This window comes from Daucus carota, chromosome 4 (genome assembly GCF_001625215.2).
Source record: "Daucus carota subsp. sativus chromosome 4, DH1 v3.0, whole genome shotgun sequence".
Taxonomy (NCBI): domain Eukaryota; kingdom Viridiplantae; phylum Streptophyta; class Magnoliopsida; order Apiales; family Apiaceae; genus Daucus; species Daucus carota.
The window spans coordinates 49,048,368-49,064,484 of NC_030384.2; the positions used below are offsets into that span (position 1 = coordinate 49,048,368).

At 33.7% G+C, this 16,117-nt stretch overlaps 2 protein-coding genes across 3 annotated transcripts; one reads left to right on the forward strand and one right to left on the reverse strand.

The window, feature by feature from the left end:
- The first annotated feature begins 376 nt into the window (after window positions 1–376).
- On the forward strand, window positions 377–5,086 carry LOC108215684 (protein THYLAKOID FORMATION1, chloroplastic). Its single transcript, XM_017388226.2, has 5 exons — window positions 377–836; window positions 1,718–1,985; window positions 2,631–2,847; window positions 4,402–4,517; window positions 4,711–5,086. Exons 1-5 carry the CDS (start codon window positions 653–655, stop codon window positions 4,802–4,804), a joined length of 879 nt encoding a protein of 292 aa, XP_017243715.1. The 5' UTR covers window positions 377–652; the 3' UTR covers window positions 4,805–5,086.
- A 176-nt stretch (window positions 5,087–5,262) lies between these two features.
- On the reverse strand, window positions 5,263–14,054 carry LOC108219582 (diacylglycerol kinase 5). 2 transcript variants are annotated; one of them, XM_017393094.2, is made up of 13 exons: window positions 13,889–14,054; window positions 13,009–13,219; window positions 12,778–12,900; window positions 12,560–12,688; window positions 12,013–12,098; window positions 11,677–11,800; window positions 11,377–11,425; window positions 10,429–10,511; window positions 9,240–9,307; window positions 8,515–8,589; window positions 7,227–7,314; window positions 6,948–7,064; window positions 5,263–5,758 (listed from the first exon to the last, which is right to left on the reverse strand). In XM_017393094.2, the coding sequence occupies exons 2-13, from the start codon at window positions 13,207–13,209 to the stop codon at window positions 5,432–5,434; spliced, it is 1,470 nt and encodes a 489-aa protein (XP_017248583.1). In that variant the 5' UTR covers window positions 13,210–13,219; window positions 13,889–14,054; the 3' UTR covers window positions 5,263–5,431. The 2 variants fall into 2 exon arrangements, with proteins under 2 accessions (XP_017248583.1, XP_063947486.1); XM_064091416.1 differs by lacking the exon at window positions 13,889–14,054 and having other exon boundaries at window positions 13,009–13,323.
- Between the last annotated feature and the right edge of the window lie 2,063 nt (window positions 14,055–16,117).

Sequence of the window (16,117 nt, forward strand, 5' to 3'; positions counted from 1 at the left end):
AGAAGTCCAAGAAATAGATTAGCACCTGAATAGTTATAAAATAGAATGCATAGAATATTATTACAAAAAAATAGAATTAATATATATATATATATATATATATATATATATATTAAAATAATTAATTATATATATATATATATATAAATAATTGTATTCGGTTCGGTTCGGTTTGTACTCGATTTTAAAAAATTTAAAATCGAACCGCAACCATATTATTGGTTCGGTTTTTATTCGGTTTGGTTATTAGTTGGTTCGGTTTTTTATGGTTCGGTTTCGTTCGATTTTTTATGGTTTCGGTTCCGGTTCCGGTTTTTGGTTCGATTTTGCTCATCCCTAATACAAATGGGAGAAATAGATAGAAGAAGTTGGATGCACCACAAAAGAAGACAGCCTACGTGTGAAATCCATAGTGGCTTAAGCCCCAAAACCAATGGATAAGCCACCCTTTATTACAGCCTCTCAACCTTCTTTCTCATTTTTCCCTTTCCTTGTTTCCACACTTTTCCACGTTTCCTTGTTCCAGTTCCGCTATGAATAAACACTACCCTGTCTGAACCTTAATCCCCTCAACACAATCCTGTCCGAACCTTAATCCTTATAACACAACTCTCTCAACAAACTCGTAAAATACAGTTTTTAAGTCCTGGTAATGGCAGCTATAACTTCACTATCCTTTGCAGCACTTACTAATCAATCCTGTGACAGGAAACTCTCTGTTCCTTGTACTCACTTTGTTCCTAATTTTGATGCATGTCGGTTCGGTCTTCGAGTTTCGACTCACTCTAATGCGAGTGCCTCACGTTTGGTAGTTCGTTGCATGTCTTCTGCAACAGGTACTATCAACTTCCTTATTTCTTTGGACATTTTATGTGATTTTCCTACTTGCTCATACAATGCAGATTTGCTGTAATATGATTTCAGCTTTTTTACAATAAGTTTGAAGCTCTGTTGGTTTCATATGTTTGATTGAGGTTACCGGTACTATTAATTATTAATCATTGTTTATATATTTACAATTACTAAACATGAGCTTAAAATTGTGACTTAAATAAGCTCAAAGTTTAAAATGTGACATATCAATGACTCAAGGGTTATTAAAAATGTAATAATATTAAAAAAAAAAGTGACTTATGGGTAACTTTTTTAAAAAAACAAAAAAAAAGTTACTAAAAAAATTACCTCAAATTAACTTGTGGCTTTAAGGCTTATTTTCAATTTTAAGTATGTTTCACACTTATTACAAAAACTGACATTTTTTAGTTTAAACTCAGAAACAACTTTTAACCCCCTGACTCAAAGCTCACACAAACAGGCTCCTAGTTGAATTACGCTGAACCAGTGATTAACTCACAGATACAATGTTATTTAACTTTATTATAAAAGCCAGAGGAATAAAGTCTGATGAGAGCTAAACATAAGTTAAGTTTATAAAGTGAGGTACAACTAGCAAGTGCACAAAGAAATCATGATCGTTTAGGGGAATGTGATTACAGTTCAAGTACTCAAAGTAATGACAACTTCTTTAAGAATGTACTAATAATTTGTGACTTTCTTATAACAGCACTTCACAATTTGATGAATTAATAACCCTTGATGGGTTGTTGATCTAATTTTTGTATGCAGGGATTTTTGATGATTTAAGATTTTAAGTAATTCTGGGAGCAATATATATTGTCTGTCTGTGTTATCATCTAAATCTATGTAATGTCTTCAGATGTACCCACTGTGTCTCAAACAAAAGCCAATTTCCTTCAGGCCTACAAGCGACCTATTCCAAGTATTTATAATACTGTGCTGCAAGAGCTTATAGTGCAGCATCATCTGATGAGGTACAAAAGGACACATTGTTATGACGCAGTATTTGCGCTCGGTTTTGTGACTGTGTATGATCGACTTATGGAAGGATATCAAAGTGATGAGGATCGGGAGGCTATCTTTAGAGCATATATAAAGGCACTACAAGAAGACCCTGAGCAATACAGGCCTGTTTACACTTTCTTGACTATTTTTCATTGTAGTTTCCTTAGTTTTTTACCCTTTAATGCTGGTCTTGCTTGTACTAATTGGCGATAGTACTTTTTTAATAATCGAATCCTAAAACAAGAGATGGGAACTTCTCAGTCTTATTAGGTATTTCTGTAAGCATGAGGCGTAAGTGCGTATTAGGTGGTTAAACTGTAACCATATGTACAAAAATTTGATTGTCCCCTGTCTTCTAGACATAATACTGAGACACCTTTAGCCTAATTTGATACAAATGGGGACTGGGGTCTATCCTTCATGCACGTCATGTCTTCCCTTTTCTGTATATGCAGAAGAATGTGTCCCTCTCTTTTAACTTTTAATGTTGATAGTAGGCCTCCCAGTTACTGTATGATTAATGTTGATAGAAGATGCATCATTTGACCTTAAAGCTTATCAATTTTAGTTGCGTCTGTTATAAATATTTCTTCATAGGCAGGGTACCCTCAGGTTACAGGACTCCAGGGTTTATCTTAAGATGAGTATTTCCTGACCGCTAAACTATACAGTAACATTTACTGCATTAAACTTAAAATTTTAGTCCGTGAAATTCTTGAATGACCACTCCTATTTATAATAATCTTGAGCCAATTTAAATATTGCAGGAGCGATGCCCAAAAACTTGAGGAATGGGCTCGTTCACAGACCGCCAGTACCTTGGTCGATTTTTCTACAAAAGAAGGAGATGTTGAAAGCATTTTAAAGGACATTGCAGAAAGGGCCAAGACTAAAGCAAGCTTTAGCTACAGCCGATTCTTTGCAATTGGCCTCTTCCGTCTTCTTGAATTGGCAAATGGAACAGAACCCACCATTTTAGAAAAGGTAGTACTTATACTCTTAACTGTTAAAATGTCCACAAATTAAAAGTTTTCGATACCTGAAATGCTAAAAATGATCTTTACCTATTTTAGCGAATGTTTAGATATTGTGTTGATTTATATTAGTTAATCCTAACCCGAAGGACTAAAAGTTAATTTCCAACATTAACTTCAACAATCCTATGTTCTCTTGTACATCCTATTTGCTTTCAGTGCGTGTAGGTTAGTTGATGAATATGTACAGGCAGGCATCAGCAATCGTCTCACCTTTTCATTCCATACCAAACATGGCCAGTGATGTAATGTATAAAATAAAAGGTTTCTGTTGAGATCCGAGTTATGAACTGTATATTTGAATAAACAAATTATGATTAAAAAACTATTGTTTTGCATAGTACTAATTCTAAGGGTGTGTGTAAATTTAAAATACCAGGGCAGGGAGAGAATCCAGGGGAAATTAGATGATCTATTTTTAGCTTTAGAGACGAGTTCTCCTGGCTCCTGCCCTGTCTTTTTATCTCTGTCTTTTCTGATTAAAAATAAAAAAACAGACTAATTGGTAAGGTCAAGAGGTGGGGAGTAAGAAACAGTGAGCCTACTGATATATTCATTACCATGAAGTTGGTACTTGTCAAGTGCTTGAAGCTCAACGACGCAAAAAAAATTCTTTGGTGCAACCACCAATTTCATATTCAGCTTTATTTCTGGCCTAGATTTAAGCCACAAAAGGACAGTTACCATGCCCAGGTCAGCTTGGTTGGTATATATGCTGGTGTACGATGTTGTATCCACTTTAAAGAACAAAGTATTATTTACAAATAGACTGGGATGCTGCTTCTAGTAAACAGAATGCCCAGGGAAAGCAATGCAGCTACTTCGTTGAGCTTTCCTTCAGTTGCAATTACTTAGCTTAATATTTTGCATTCGATAATGTTCACATAATTGTATATAGATAATACAGGAAGGATGGGGTTGTACATAAACTATTTAAATAGATTATTAAGGTGGAAACTCACAGTTTTATTGCTAAGTTGCTGGGTAAACTGCTTATTTATATTATATGTTGACAGAGCAGGAAGTGCGCTTTAGTTGGTAGGGTCCGATACTTGTTTTTGTTTTATACAATCTGGTTTTCTGTTCTTGAGATCGTTGGCTCTTAAGAAATCTTTGTTTTCTTTGTCTTGACACATTTACCATAATGTCTGGGTATGTAGCTGGTGCTCCTTCAGGCTGCAGCCACAGCGCCCTGAATGCACACTGTGTAAAACTCTAAGTGACACAGTAAACTAGCACTAACCTGCTTATGACATATAGCGATTGTGTATCTTGTACTAGCGGGATGAGTTTTTCTATAATTCATCCCAGTTGCAAAGTGATATTAGAGATATGCAAAAAGAGGCCTGGTCATTTACATTAAGTTCTGATTAGATATTCTATTACATTCTTGTATATCTCTACATGACAGGGAAGTGATCTGCTGTTTAAAACTAAATTTAAACCCTTTCCGTGCCTGTGCCACAATTATCTGGAAATTTGACTCTTTAAATTGGTGATATAGCTATGTGCAGCGCTTAATATAGACAAAAGAAGTGTTGATCGCGATCTTGATGTATACCGTAATCTTCTCACAAAGTTGGTTCAAGCAAAAGAGCTTTTAAAGGAATATGTAGAGAGGTACCTTTTTCTTCCCTCCAAATTTACTTCAGTTACTTGTATTATTACCATCTTTTTCTTATATCATTATGACCTCCAACATACTCCTGCTTCACATTGAACATGCGCCTTCATGCATTCAGAAACTTAGGTCTGTTCGTCAAAAACTTTCCTGAAAACCTTGGCATCCTTATAAATTCATTCTGTCTTGCAGAGAAAAGAAAAAAGCAGAAGAAAGAACAGGATCGCAAACAGCCAGCGAGGCTGTTACAAAATGCGTGGGGGAATACCAATACCTTGGATTGTAAATCCAGTTTCCACGGTCAGGTTTTTCTAGATATGTAAAGTATGAGGCCTTGCTGGTATTTTACATTGATAGAGCTGGGGAATCAGAAGCTAACTTTTCAGATTACTTATACAGAGTCCAATTTTTGTTGTGTACCTATGTAAAATTGTGATTTGAAGATGTCTTAATTCGAAGGTTGTAACTTGATTGCAATCAGTGTTGACAGTAGCCTACTGTAGCATTCAAAAGTTTTACCTGTTTACATCAGAACTCGAATTTCTGTTTTATTCAGTTCAATTGTTAACTTCCATCTATTTCAATTAAACCAAAACAAAACAGCTCTGTAGTCTGCAGTGTAGCCTGTTCTTTGCTGATATGACAGGGATTGCGGCCTTGTATTGCCATCTTTTCTTTTATTTTTAAATCCGAAAAGGAATAGATGAAAGGCTCCAATGTAAGTACTAAAAGCTGCAAAAGAGGTGCACAATTTGACATAATTATTTATAAATCTGCTGAGGATTACATTGGTTGCAACTTTAATCAAAAGATGGAGTTGCTCCTTTAGTTTAATCAAATAACAGGTTTTCAATTAATCATTGTCAATAATGAGAATAAATCATATAAACCAGACCAATCATCACCCACAAGCTCAACTGATTTGTGAAATATCGACCTCATCAGGGATTCTAAAAGTGTCAGCGGCACCAAATTTTTTACTCCCATCATCAGTAGCATCATCTTCATCATTACTATCATCATCATCTTCAGCATCGTGATTGTGAGGTGTTGATGGGTCGTTGACGCTCTTGGATCTGCAGCCGGGGGTGGCAAGCATCTTGACCTGATGTAAGTGCGAAATTTCCACCACAACAGTGTCATCATCAACTGGCAGAGGCTGTTTCCAGGGTTCACCATCGATTCTCATAAATGTTTCACTTGCTGCACCTTTATGGAATTCAAACTTCACCCTGTGGGCCTGAAGAGATAACAATTTGCATTAATTTAGTTAATGCATTTGTGAGTGATAAAGCCAAATTTCAAATTATTCTATAAAACTACTAAATTTTAGTTACATACTGTCAACTAAACATAATAAGCTTCGCTTTCTTTATTAAAGGGGTTAATACTCTATTTCATCACTCTACTCGACTAAAACTTTCAGTCGGCCTACCGAGTCAAAAAAGTTTTCAGTCAACTAATTGTACCCTTAAAAACTTTCAAATAGGCCACTCCGTCAGTCTCCGTTAAGTTTCTAATAAGTTAATGTTCTATTTCATCACTGTACTCAATCAAAACTTTCACTTGGCCTACCGAGTACATGACAACTATACAAGCAATCTGGAAATAGATTTTTTTCTTATAAGCTCGCCAACATCTGCAGTGTAGTTCATCTCATCAGTGCATATCAGGTGATAACCTGTGTAGTACACAACCTTCTTGAACCAAATTACCCGCTGAATCCAGGGTAAGCACATGTCGAATAAGTTTTGCTCTATCACAAACTGTGCAACCCATGAAACCTAACCATCTCAAGGCAAGATCAACATAAGCATCCTTGATATCTGAAAAGACAGACATTGCTATCTCAAGCTTCTCTGACTTTGCATGTGATTCAACAAATTAAATGATACGATTATCGAAACAAACATGGTTGCACATGGCCTGAGCCCAAACCCTTGCATTTCCATGTACATCTTCATTGATTGAATCCCATCAAAATCCCGGCTCCCATGCAACATATCAAACAAAGTAGTATTTTCAAAGTTTTTACGTGTTTTATTATTTAAGTGAAAACTTTTTTGACTCGGTAGGTAAACTGAAAATTTGATGAAGTAGAGTGATGAAACAGAACATTAATCCTTATATTCCGTTAAAGTTAACATTTTCCGTTAAAGTCAAAGACATGTTTAACGGCGGTGAAATATTTTTTTTGCTTAATCTCGTGATTGAAAGTTTTTACGTACTTTATTATTTAAATGAAAACTTTTTTGGCTCGGTAGGCCAACTGAAAATTTTAGTCCAGTACAGTGACCAATTAGAGCATTAACCCTTTATTAAAGTGTTTGAGCTTTGACATGGTACTAATTATTTATATATTTTTGCTAATTTTGGTACTAATAAAAGGTTTAGATAATAACTAATTCAGTAAAAGTTTGATAACAAACCTGTGCAAGACGTTTCCCGTGCCCCTTTGGTGTGAGTAAAACAAGTCCATGCCATGCATCCTTAAAACCAACAATCTCAATAAGGCCATCATCGACATATGGTGGAGTCAAATCTTTCTGCAGATCAAGTTTGAGTGGGGATTATTTCATCACAGAAATGTATTTAAAACGCCAAACGTAGGATATCACCATCATGTAATATCACACATTAATCCTATATTTAGGTAAAATATTTAAAAGGGAATAGAGCACATGAGCAAATGAAATGGTAGTACGAACATCACGGGTCCTTCTCTTGTTTGGAGTTCCCCAAGGATTTAGTCCACCAGAGAAGCTGGGCAAGTTGAGGCATATGATTGACCTGATACTGGACATTGAAAAAGAAATCAGATAAATAATGATGCATGGAATAGCCATTGATAAATTTCAAAACAAGCATCTTCACAAATTGAATACCCCTGTAATATTTACAAGTTGCGGGTGCATCCCATAAATATAAGATCCGGAAGTAGGAACGTGACAGAGTGAAACAAAGAATATTGACAACCAGAACAAGTTTTTCTTTTAGTAATGAATATTTAATGAGAAAAGGCATTTTTTGCAAAACCAATTTTTCATTAAAATCAAGTGATTAAACCCGAATATGGACTGCAATCTTGTGGTTTATCTCCTTACATTACATAAAAATAGGGCAACGCCAACTGAAACATACCCAACACTAAAACCGACCAGACTGGCCAAACAGTAGGCTTTAAGCATGCTCCACATGGCTAACCCAACTACGGTCACCTATTGGAAAAAGGTTACATAACCAACCACCTCTACCAAGTCTTTTGCAATATGAATTCTTTTAGGATAGTTAAATACATTTTCTTCAACAGGAGGGAACATTAAATAAAGCATGGAGTAATAACTTACTGTCTTTAATAACAGAAATAACTTACTGTCTTCATGTCACATTAGCAGTCTCATTACACATAAAAAATTTCAAAAATTGACGGAGAGATACAATTTTTACAATTTAAAAGATTATCAATTTATCATGATAGCTATAAAATTACCCAAAACCACTACTATCTGGTCCTATGGATAGTTATGAAATGAAAATATATGCTCACTGTTGGCAAAAATTACAAATAAGCCTTTATTTTTAAGCAGATGTATATGCTTAAAATCTGAAAATAAATAGATATTAGCCTAAAACTGTACTTTTGAATTTCAACGCACTTGCCATACATTGCTGCCCTTCCCTTTTGGTTAAATACTGGTGTGTGTTTCAAGAATCACTGCTATGTTGTGCTCCAAAATATCACACTACGACAACAGTAGAAAATTATTCAAACTGATTACTCAAATCGTTGCAAAAACCTTAAGGTTGGGTCTGATAAAAAATGAAATGGAAAGGTGAAAGGATGACAGTGAAAAAGATAAAGAAGGGAAGAATTACCAAGCAGCCTAATCCATTAATTAGTTTACATTGCTTCCAATAAGCAACAATCAAACTGTTTGGGGATAAAAATAGATATTAATACATTATCAAGTTCAGAGCAACACAGAAATGACTTACCAAGGAGAAACTTTAAGCTCTTGCCATTCGCCCTGTTTTTTCATGATCATTACTTTTGCTAGCTGTCCTATATTCCTGCAACAATTTCAAATTAAACTATGAAATAAACAATCAACTAACTTTTCAGTTAGTTTATTTGCAGCTAGCATGCTCAACTTAGCTGTAAGTCATGTTAACTAGAAAGCTGAAAGCCAATAACAAGATGCCAGGAATTGTTCAAGTCTGTAATGGCCCAAAACAATGAAGTTGCGGCGATACAGGCATCTTGAGACATATGTGAGCAAGTGACAATAAGCAAAATCACAAAACAATGAAATATACTTTTTGCTGAAATTTATTTAAATTAACTGATAATTCTCAGCACTGGTAAATTTTCTTGCCTTGGTGGTGGCTTGACTAAAAATTCACTAACCATAATCACGTTAGATAAAACACATATACAAAGTTTCTTTGAACTCAATATCAAAATTAAACAGATACTAGCAATAATATTTCCATTATAACAATATTAGGTACTCTGAAGGTGAAAATTTATAACAAATCTGCATTCAACAGCATGCTAGATATCTGATATGATGAAAATACGGTCGATATTAAAATCATTTCTCTTAGTACATATGAATGGAAGTTAGAGATAACATATTTATAATTTTTGTAATTCATGCTTTCATAAAATCTGACGATATGCAACGGAATGATAATTTCTCATTGTGACATATGCTTACTTTGAAGAAGGGTGATGAAGAGATGCAGAAAACCATCCTTGGCTACTAGCAAGCTTCGCATATGTTTTCTGCAAGCAAATCACTTGGATACTTGGAACACAAGGACAAGTACATAATGCCAGGCAAATATGACTGATAAACTTTACTTAACCAAATATCTGCAGATCAAGACACACGCATAACAAACTAACTACAAGTGCACAGTTATTCATTGACCTTCATGTATTACACTGGTAAATTGATCTGGGATCTCAAAGAATTAACAGTAGTTTTTGCATTGGATATAATTTGTCTAATCACCAATTAGAATGTCAACAGGACCTTATCAACAATCAATGCTAACTAAACGAAGTTGCAAAAGTTTGATCAGGAAAAGAATTAATCAGTCAGTGCTGATATAATTAATTGATCAACAGGGAGGTTGTGGTGCTACTGCTACAAAGGTTCTTTCCTTCGGCATATGGGAAAATAAATAGATACATGATATATGACTCGAACAGAGATGCATTGTGTGTATTGGTCATTGTCTTCTCTTCATAGGAAACACCTTGTTCTCCTACTTTTTGATTTTCTTTCTCTAATTCCATAAAAAAATCAATATTAAATTAAAGGAGTAAACTTTTATCATTTCTAACTAACGATGAAACACTCTTGGATGAAATTTTGTCAAACGAAACATTATTTGCAATGGACATTGTTTGATGCCTCCTTAAACCTACATCTTTAAATATCGAATGCAATAAAGTAGTATTGAGTGTCCCAAAATGCATGGTGCCAATGAACAAACTATGTGCGTAGTAGTTACATACTGCCACTAAATTTATATCTATTAATATTGGGTAGTTTTATTTTGATCCGTTTTGTCTCATCAGGTAATGTTTACTTAATTATATACTCCCAAGTCCTAGCATATAACAACGATTGTACAATCACCACAAGCAAGACAGCAAACATCTGTCTTCATATGACCTAAATTTTTTAATGGAAACAACTAAAAATACTTATTCTTTAATGGTAATGGAAATGAAAAATAATGCTTCAAAAATTAAATGGTATTATATATACATAGTGTATGTATGCAGTATATTGGGTTCACACCATTAGCAAAATGGATAGAGAAAATAAAAGAGAATCCAAATGATTGGCAACATGTTTTCTGCACTGGAATAAGATTAAAAAATATTATAACCTGATTATTTATCTGGTTTTTGAATTTTTCTGGATGTAGTTTGCGCTCTGAATGAAAAGCATAAGAAACTTGAGCATCCATTCCTGTCAATACAAAAATAATCATGAATTTTCACAAAACCTAACAGAGTAGTGACCCCTTCTATGACATTCACATAAGAAGCGGTTACAAGCAGGCACCTTACCAATGCAATACCTTTAAATATGAACAGATAAGACTTTTCATGAAGATCATAGCTGGACAACGAAACTATTACTGGTTGAAACCATTATGCTCTGCTATTAGTTCAAATATGTATATATGTTCATACATATAGGCATACAAATGTAGTTAATAATGAGATGGCTAAATGAAAATGGCAATATGAACCTACAAGTACCCGACAAGATGCACATTTTACATTTAATCTTTTCTATTGCATATATAAGACCTCAATATCTTTATAACCAAAGAAAACATACAGTGCGACCATCACCCCAGCCAATGAAATAGAATTGAAGAATGTATACACTTTGAGCCTCAACCTTTTTTTTATAAATACATTGCACCAAATGGAAAAAAAGGCTAAAAAGTATAAAAATTACAATGTTACAATTTTCAAATCAAGGCAAATTACAAGCTTAGCTATTAAGTGAAAATTTTCCTTCAATTGTAGTCATAATGTCACATGAGAAGCAAAAGTAATGTCTTGATTTACTTTTCCGATTATTATATAGTAAAATCAATCATTGTTGTTGAGTCAGCTGAGATTATATAGTAAGCTACTAAGATCGAATGCTCGATGACTTTGGAGAAAAGGATTAAAGGTTTAATGCGTAATTGTTTGATATTTGAGGGGTTCATGATATCAATTATGCTGAAAAGCACATTTGGTGATGATGTTCATGATATCAATTATGCTGAAAAGCTCATTTGGTGATGATGAATGTATGCAAAATATTGACTCACCCATACTGAAGTAGTTCCAGAAGCCTCCACGAAATGTGTGACAACCTTCCTGAGAAGTTTATTATATACATACCCATAAGAATCGAAGGAAGCCACAGCGAACTCATCTAAGGACTTGAAACTGTAGCAAAACTATAATGGCGGATATGAAAGTTATTTATATCTCTTATCCAGGCATATAAAGTCTTTCCTCTCTTTTCTAAACAAATTCTTCAGTCTAATTTCAGAGGTTTAATGATTACACAGGGTTACATATTATATCACCCATAGCACCAATGAGGCAATGACAACTGATCATACCTTGTTAAGATCGTCAGATGAAGAGACTCGATGAAATGCATGTAAGGAACTTGGCAAGTCCAGAGGAGCAATAGGCTCACAAGCACCTTCTTTTGGAACTTTCATCCTCAGTAAAATGTGCCAGCTATTTTTGAAATATAATAATATATTTTAAAATCACATAGTAGACATTAAAATTAAAATATGCCATATAAAATTGATAATACGGTATGAAATTTATTTGTGATCTTTTAAAAAATATGACATTCCTATAATTACCTAATTAAATTCTAAACAACAAGAAGCTTACAAGGAAAATGTAAATGTCAAACTAGTGGATTTTCTGGACTGACTGACCTGTCTACCTTCATTTCTTTAGCTCCCTTTACTTGACTAAGGAATGACTTTACTGAATCGCGGTCTGTTCCTGGATTCTTCTTTCCCTAAAAAACACAAAACTAAGTGCTTACTAGAAGGAAGGAAGAAGAAAGAAAACGGAAAAAACATAACGGAACACACTAGTCATGAAATATATAGAGTATCTTATGACACAGAAATATTCACAGAGCTTATGCCAAAGTTTGCCTCAATTTGTAAAATATTGTAAAAGATCTTCCAGGTGATGAGAACTCATAAAGGATTAGTTAACAGAGAAACAAACTTAAATCATTGTAGTTTACAGTGTCTTCCATTACATTAATTTTTTTGACAAGTATTCATAGTCATAACTTACAAGTACTGTGCAGAAGGTTTTACCATGATTGCCTACAACGTGTGTGCATCTCCAGACACAGAAAATAACTCGAATAACACCAAAATGTATATTACAGAAGTATACCAACCAAGATATACTTCATATTTTCACAGTCAAAAACTATTATCAAGCTGACAATATTATACATACCCATCCAAATGCAAAAGGGAGATTGTTTCCAGTTCCCAAGGGAACTGTTGCAATGGGTGGTGGACAGGATAATTTTAGATCACAAACAACCCCAAGCAGCCAGCCAGCTGTGCCATCCCCACCTGCAACCTGATGACATACTTCAGGTCAGAAATTATCACGAAGAACAGTCTAAGAATATCTGTCTTGAGCATATTACATACAGCAGTCCAACTTACAATTATTCTAAGCTTCTCCTCAACTTTATGGGCCACTGCATCTCCATTAGTCTTAAGTTTTTCCAGATTTATGAAAAGTCTCCGTAACACTTTATCAGGAGTTTCTTCATTTAAGTCGTAAACCTAATGAAAATTGGCACAAAGGGAATATTGAGGACAAAGTGAAGACATATCCTCATTAAATTTTGACAAAGTAGCACCTTCAGACAATACATGCATAATATGACAGACCTGGTTTGGATTCAAAATAGAACGATACGTGATGAGAAGATCCCCACCCAACTGACCACCACTTCTAGAGTTGATGAATACCACTACAGGGCATTCAGGTATATGACGAAGATACTCACCCTTTTTTCCCGGAACAAGTAAGTAATCAGGGATGTAAAATTCTTGCACAAAGTCATCAGAAGCAGAATCTGTACTTTCCATCTCTCCTAAACTGCATAGAAAATGAACAAAGAAAAGCTCAGGTAATTATTATTTTTTACAATTTTCTTATTTTTATACAATTGAAATTTAATAAAATATAGATGTTCCCCCAAAATTGTAGAAGTGCCCTCTAAGAAACTATTTTGTACCCCTAAAAAATTCCCTAGATCGGACCCTGCATTCGAGAAATAGACTACCCATTTCCCATGTCAATAATCAACAAAATGCAGATAAGCAGAATAGTGATCAATGCAATCTAATCTACCACAATCTGTTCAAGAATCACATTCCCACTTAGGCTACTCATATTAATAAATAGTCTATTCAAAAAATGTCCATAAGCTTCATATATACAATAAAACAACACACATTATAACAATCATCGTGAATTATGATCAAGAAACAAAGTTTACGGTCAAAACCCCAAGCAGTTATGTAGTAAATAAAAAAAAGAATCAAATTTAGATGATATTAAAGCAAGAAGATGCAAACTTTTCTTGCAAACTTGATTAGAATTTAGATCACAGATTTTACGATCAGACAAGAATCAAGAAAATGTTAGGAACAGACAAGAATCAAGAAAATGTTATACACCCATGTAATAAAATCAAACGTTAACAATATAACACATGTATATATAATTCATGTGTAAGTATAAAAGAAGATGTGAAGATTTTACCCTGCAAAGCAGCAGCAGCTTCTCAGATCACAAACTCTCACGGGTCGTTTGGTTTATGGGTATATGGAATCAGACATGGGGTTTATTCATTCCAAACTCATACCTGGTGTTTGGTTTGGTTGGAGAAAATAAAATCTCAAACCCATACCTTAAACCTCCAAGGTATGAGTTTTTGATACCTAGGTGGGGAGGTGGGTATGAGATGGGGTATGGGAATGCATTCATTTTTGATTTTTTTTTGTCACTATTTATGTAATAAAATATTAATGTTTTATACAAAATTAAATCAATGATGCAAAAATATATAACAATAATAATTTTATTAATATTTTCAATTAATATAAATTAATAACTTATTTTTTACAAAAATTGTATATATTGATTCCAGCACTCAACCAAACACATGATATCAGATATGATACTTCAAACCCATACCAACTTAACCCGATTCCTCGTTCCAACCCGATACCATTTTTCGAACCAAACGACCCCTGATTTCTCTGTAACAAAGATAAGTGTGTTTGTATTAAGATGCAGTGCAGCGGCAAGATTCTGTACAAAATAATTCTAGTGGGCTCGGGCAGGCCCATTTATAATTTGTTTAATATTTATGTATAATGTCACATGTTGACTTCAGTATAGATAGGATATAGTATTTAAGTCCATGTCAATACAATATTACTGGTCATTTTATACTGGGCCTATGGGTACCACCTGTTAATAAATGACAGGTCAATAATCCACTATGGGCTTTGAATGTTAAAGTCTTTCTTTAATCATTAAACTTTAATCAATTGCTTGAAAATAGATATAGAAATCGGAAATACATAGTTTAATCAATTCGAGTATTTAATCGATTCTGAATACATAGTTTGTATATTCAAGTACTAAGATTTTTACGACATTATTCACATGTACTCTTTTGATATCAATTGTTTAATAAATGTGTATTATATTACATGTAAAAAAAAAATTTAGTATAAAAATATAATATCATGATTTTTACTTTTTTTTACAGATATATAATACAATATGATATAATATCATGATTGGAGTGAACTTCTGGGATGACATAATTTTAGATAAAAATAATATAAAAATTACATCATTTCCTTGTCATGGTTGGAGCCGACAATGATCCATTTCATGCCCAGGAAACTGGAAAGTATACAAATCAAGCCTGGGCGGATTTGTTTAAAGGCTTTTGCCTATAATCTTAGTTACATGCAGCCCAAGATGTTTTGTCCAAGTATATTGAGATTGGCCCAAGTAAGAATTTAATTCAAGACATATCCTGATTCGGCCCACGTTCTTTGTACTTAATGCATATCCAAAACAAGAACCCTCCCCGGGTAATCCATCAGGCCTTTCTCATCCATCAGGCCTAATGAGAAAGGGAATAGAGGAATATAATCCGTACAACTTATGCTCCCAGGCCCATACACTTTCGGGGTGGCTTCCTGGCCAATACTCCCCAAAAAAGGGGATTAGAAAAGTGGTATTTAATGTATAAAACTGATTTTTATATTATAAAATATCATTATTTTTTATAAGTTTTTAGATATTAATAACTGGAAAGGTCATTCTAAAAAAATTAAGGATAATTAAATAGTGGAGACAGAGAAGATAAATTTTATATTTGATTGGCTGAGGGTTAAGAAAATATATAAATATAAAAATTATTTTTTCAAGAAATCAATTACACATTTTTTTAAGGGCTTGTCTCAATTATATATCTTAGCAACAATATGTTCGTCCAAATTTTAAATTTATTATTGTGGTCCAGTATTCGCCTTCATATTCAATCCAGGATCAAGCTCGCACCAGGGTTACTCCTTCATATACATATATAAGCATAAATATATCAGTAGTTACCTGTATGAAATTAGATACATAATTTTGTATAAAATGATGTGACAAAAATGTTTTAATTTTAATTTATATAAATATATGAAAAATGTCTTAATTAATTCTACTTGTATGAATTATAGATTCATTCTCATCAAAATTTAATTTATATCATTTTATGAATAAATTTATATTCAATTTTATAAATAAAGCATTTTCTTAAACGTATACAAACACACTCTCGCATAGGTACATTATTACATGCAGGATACACATTACTATATTCAAACACATACTACATAAAATGTCTTAGTTATCAAATACTCCCTCCGTCCCAATCATTTCTATACAGTTTGCTTTCTTCTATACAGTTTGCTTTCT

Excerpts from the sequence above, each read along its gene's own strand:
- LOC108219582 (XM_017393094.2), bottom strand. The coding sequence starts at position 13,209 with ATGGAAAGTACAGATTCTGCTTCTGATGACTTTGTGCAAGAATTTTAC. Across the intron at positions 9,308-10,428 it reads AAAACCAGATAAATAATCAG|AAAACATATGCGAAGCTTGC; the intron begins GTTATAATATTT and ends ATTTGCTTGCAG. Across the intron at positions 7,065-7,226 it reads ACAAGAGAAGGACCCGTGAT|AAAGATTTGACTCCACCATA; the intron begins GTTCGTACTACC and ends CTTGATCTGCAG.
- LOC108215684 (XM_017388226.2), top strand. The coding sequence starts at position 653 with ATGGCAGCTATAACTTCACTATCCTTTGCAGCACTTACTAATCAATCC. Across the intron at positions 837-1,717 it reads TTGCATGTCTTCTGCAACAG|ATGTACCCACTGTGTCTCAA; the intron begins GTACTATCAACT and ends TAATGTCTTCAG. Across the intron at positions 1,986-2,630 it reads GAAGACCCTGAGCAATACAG|GAGCGATGCCCAAAAACTTG; the intron begins GCCTGTTTACAC and ends TAAATATTGCAG.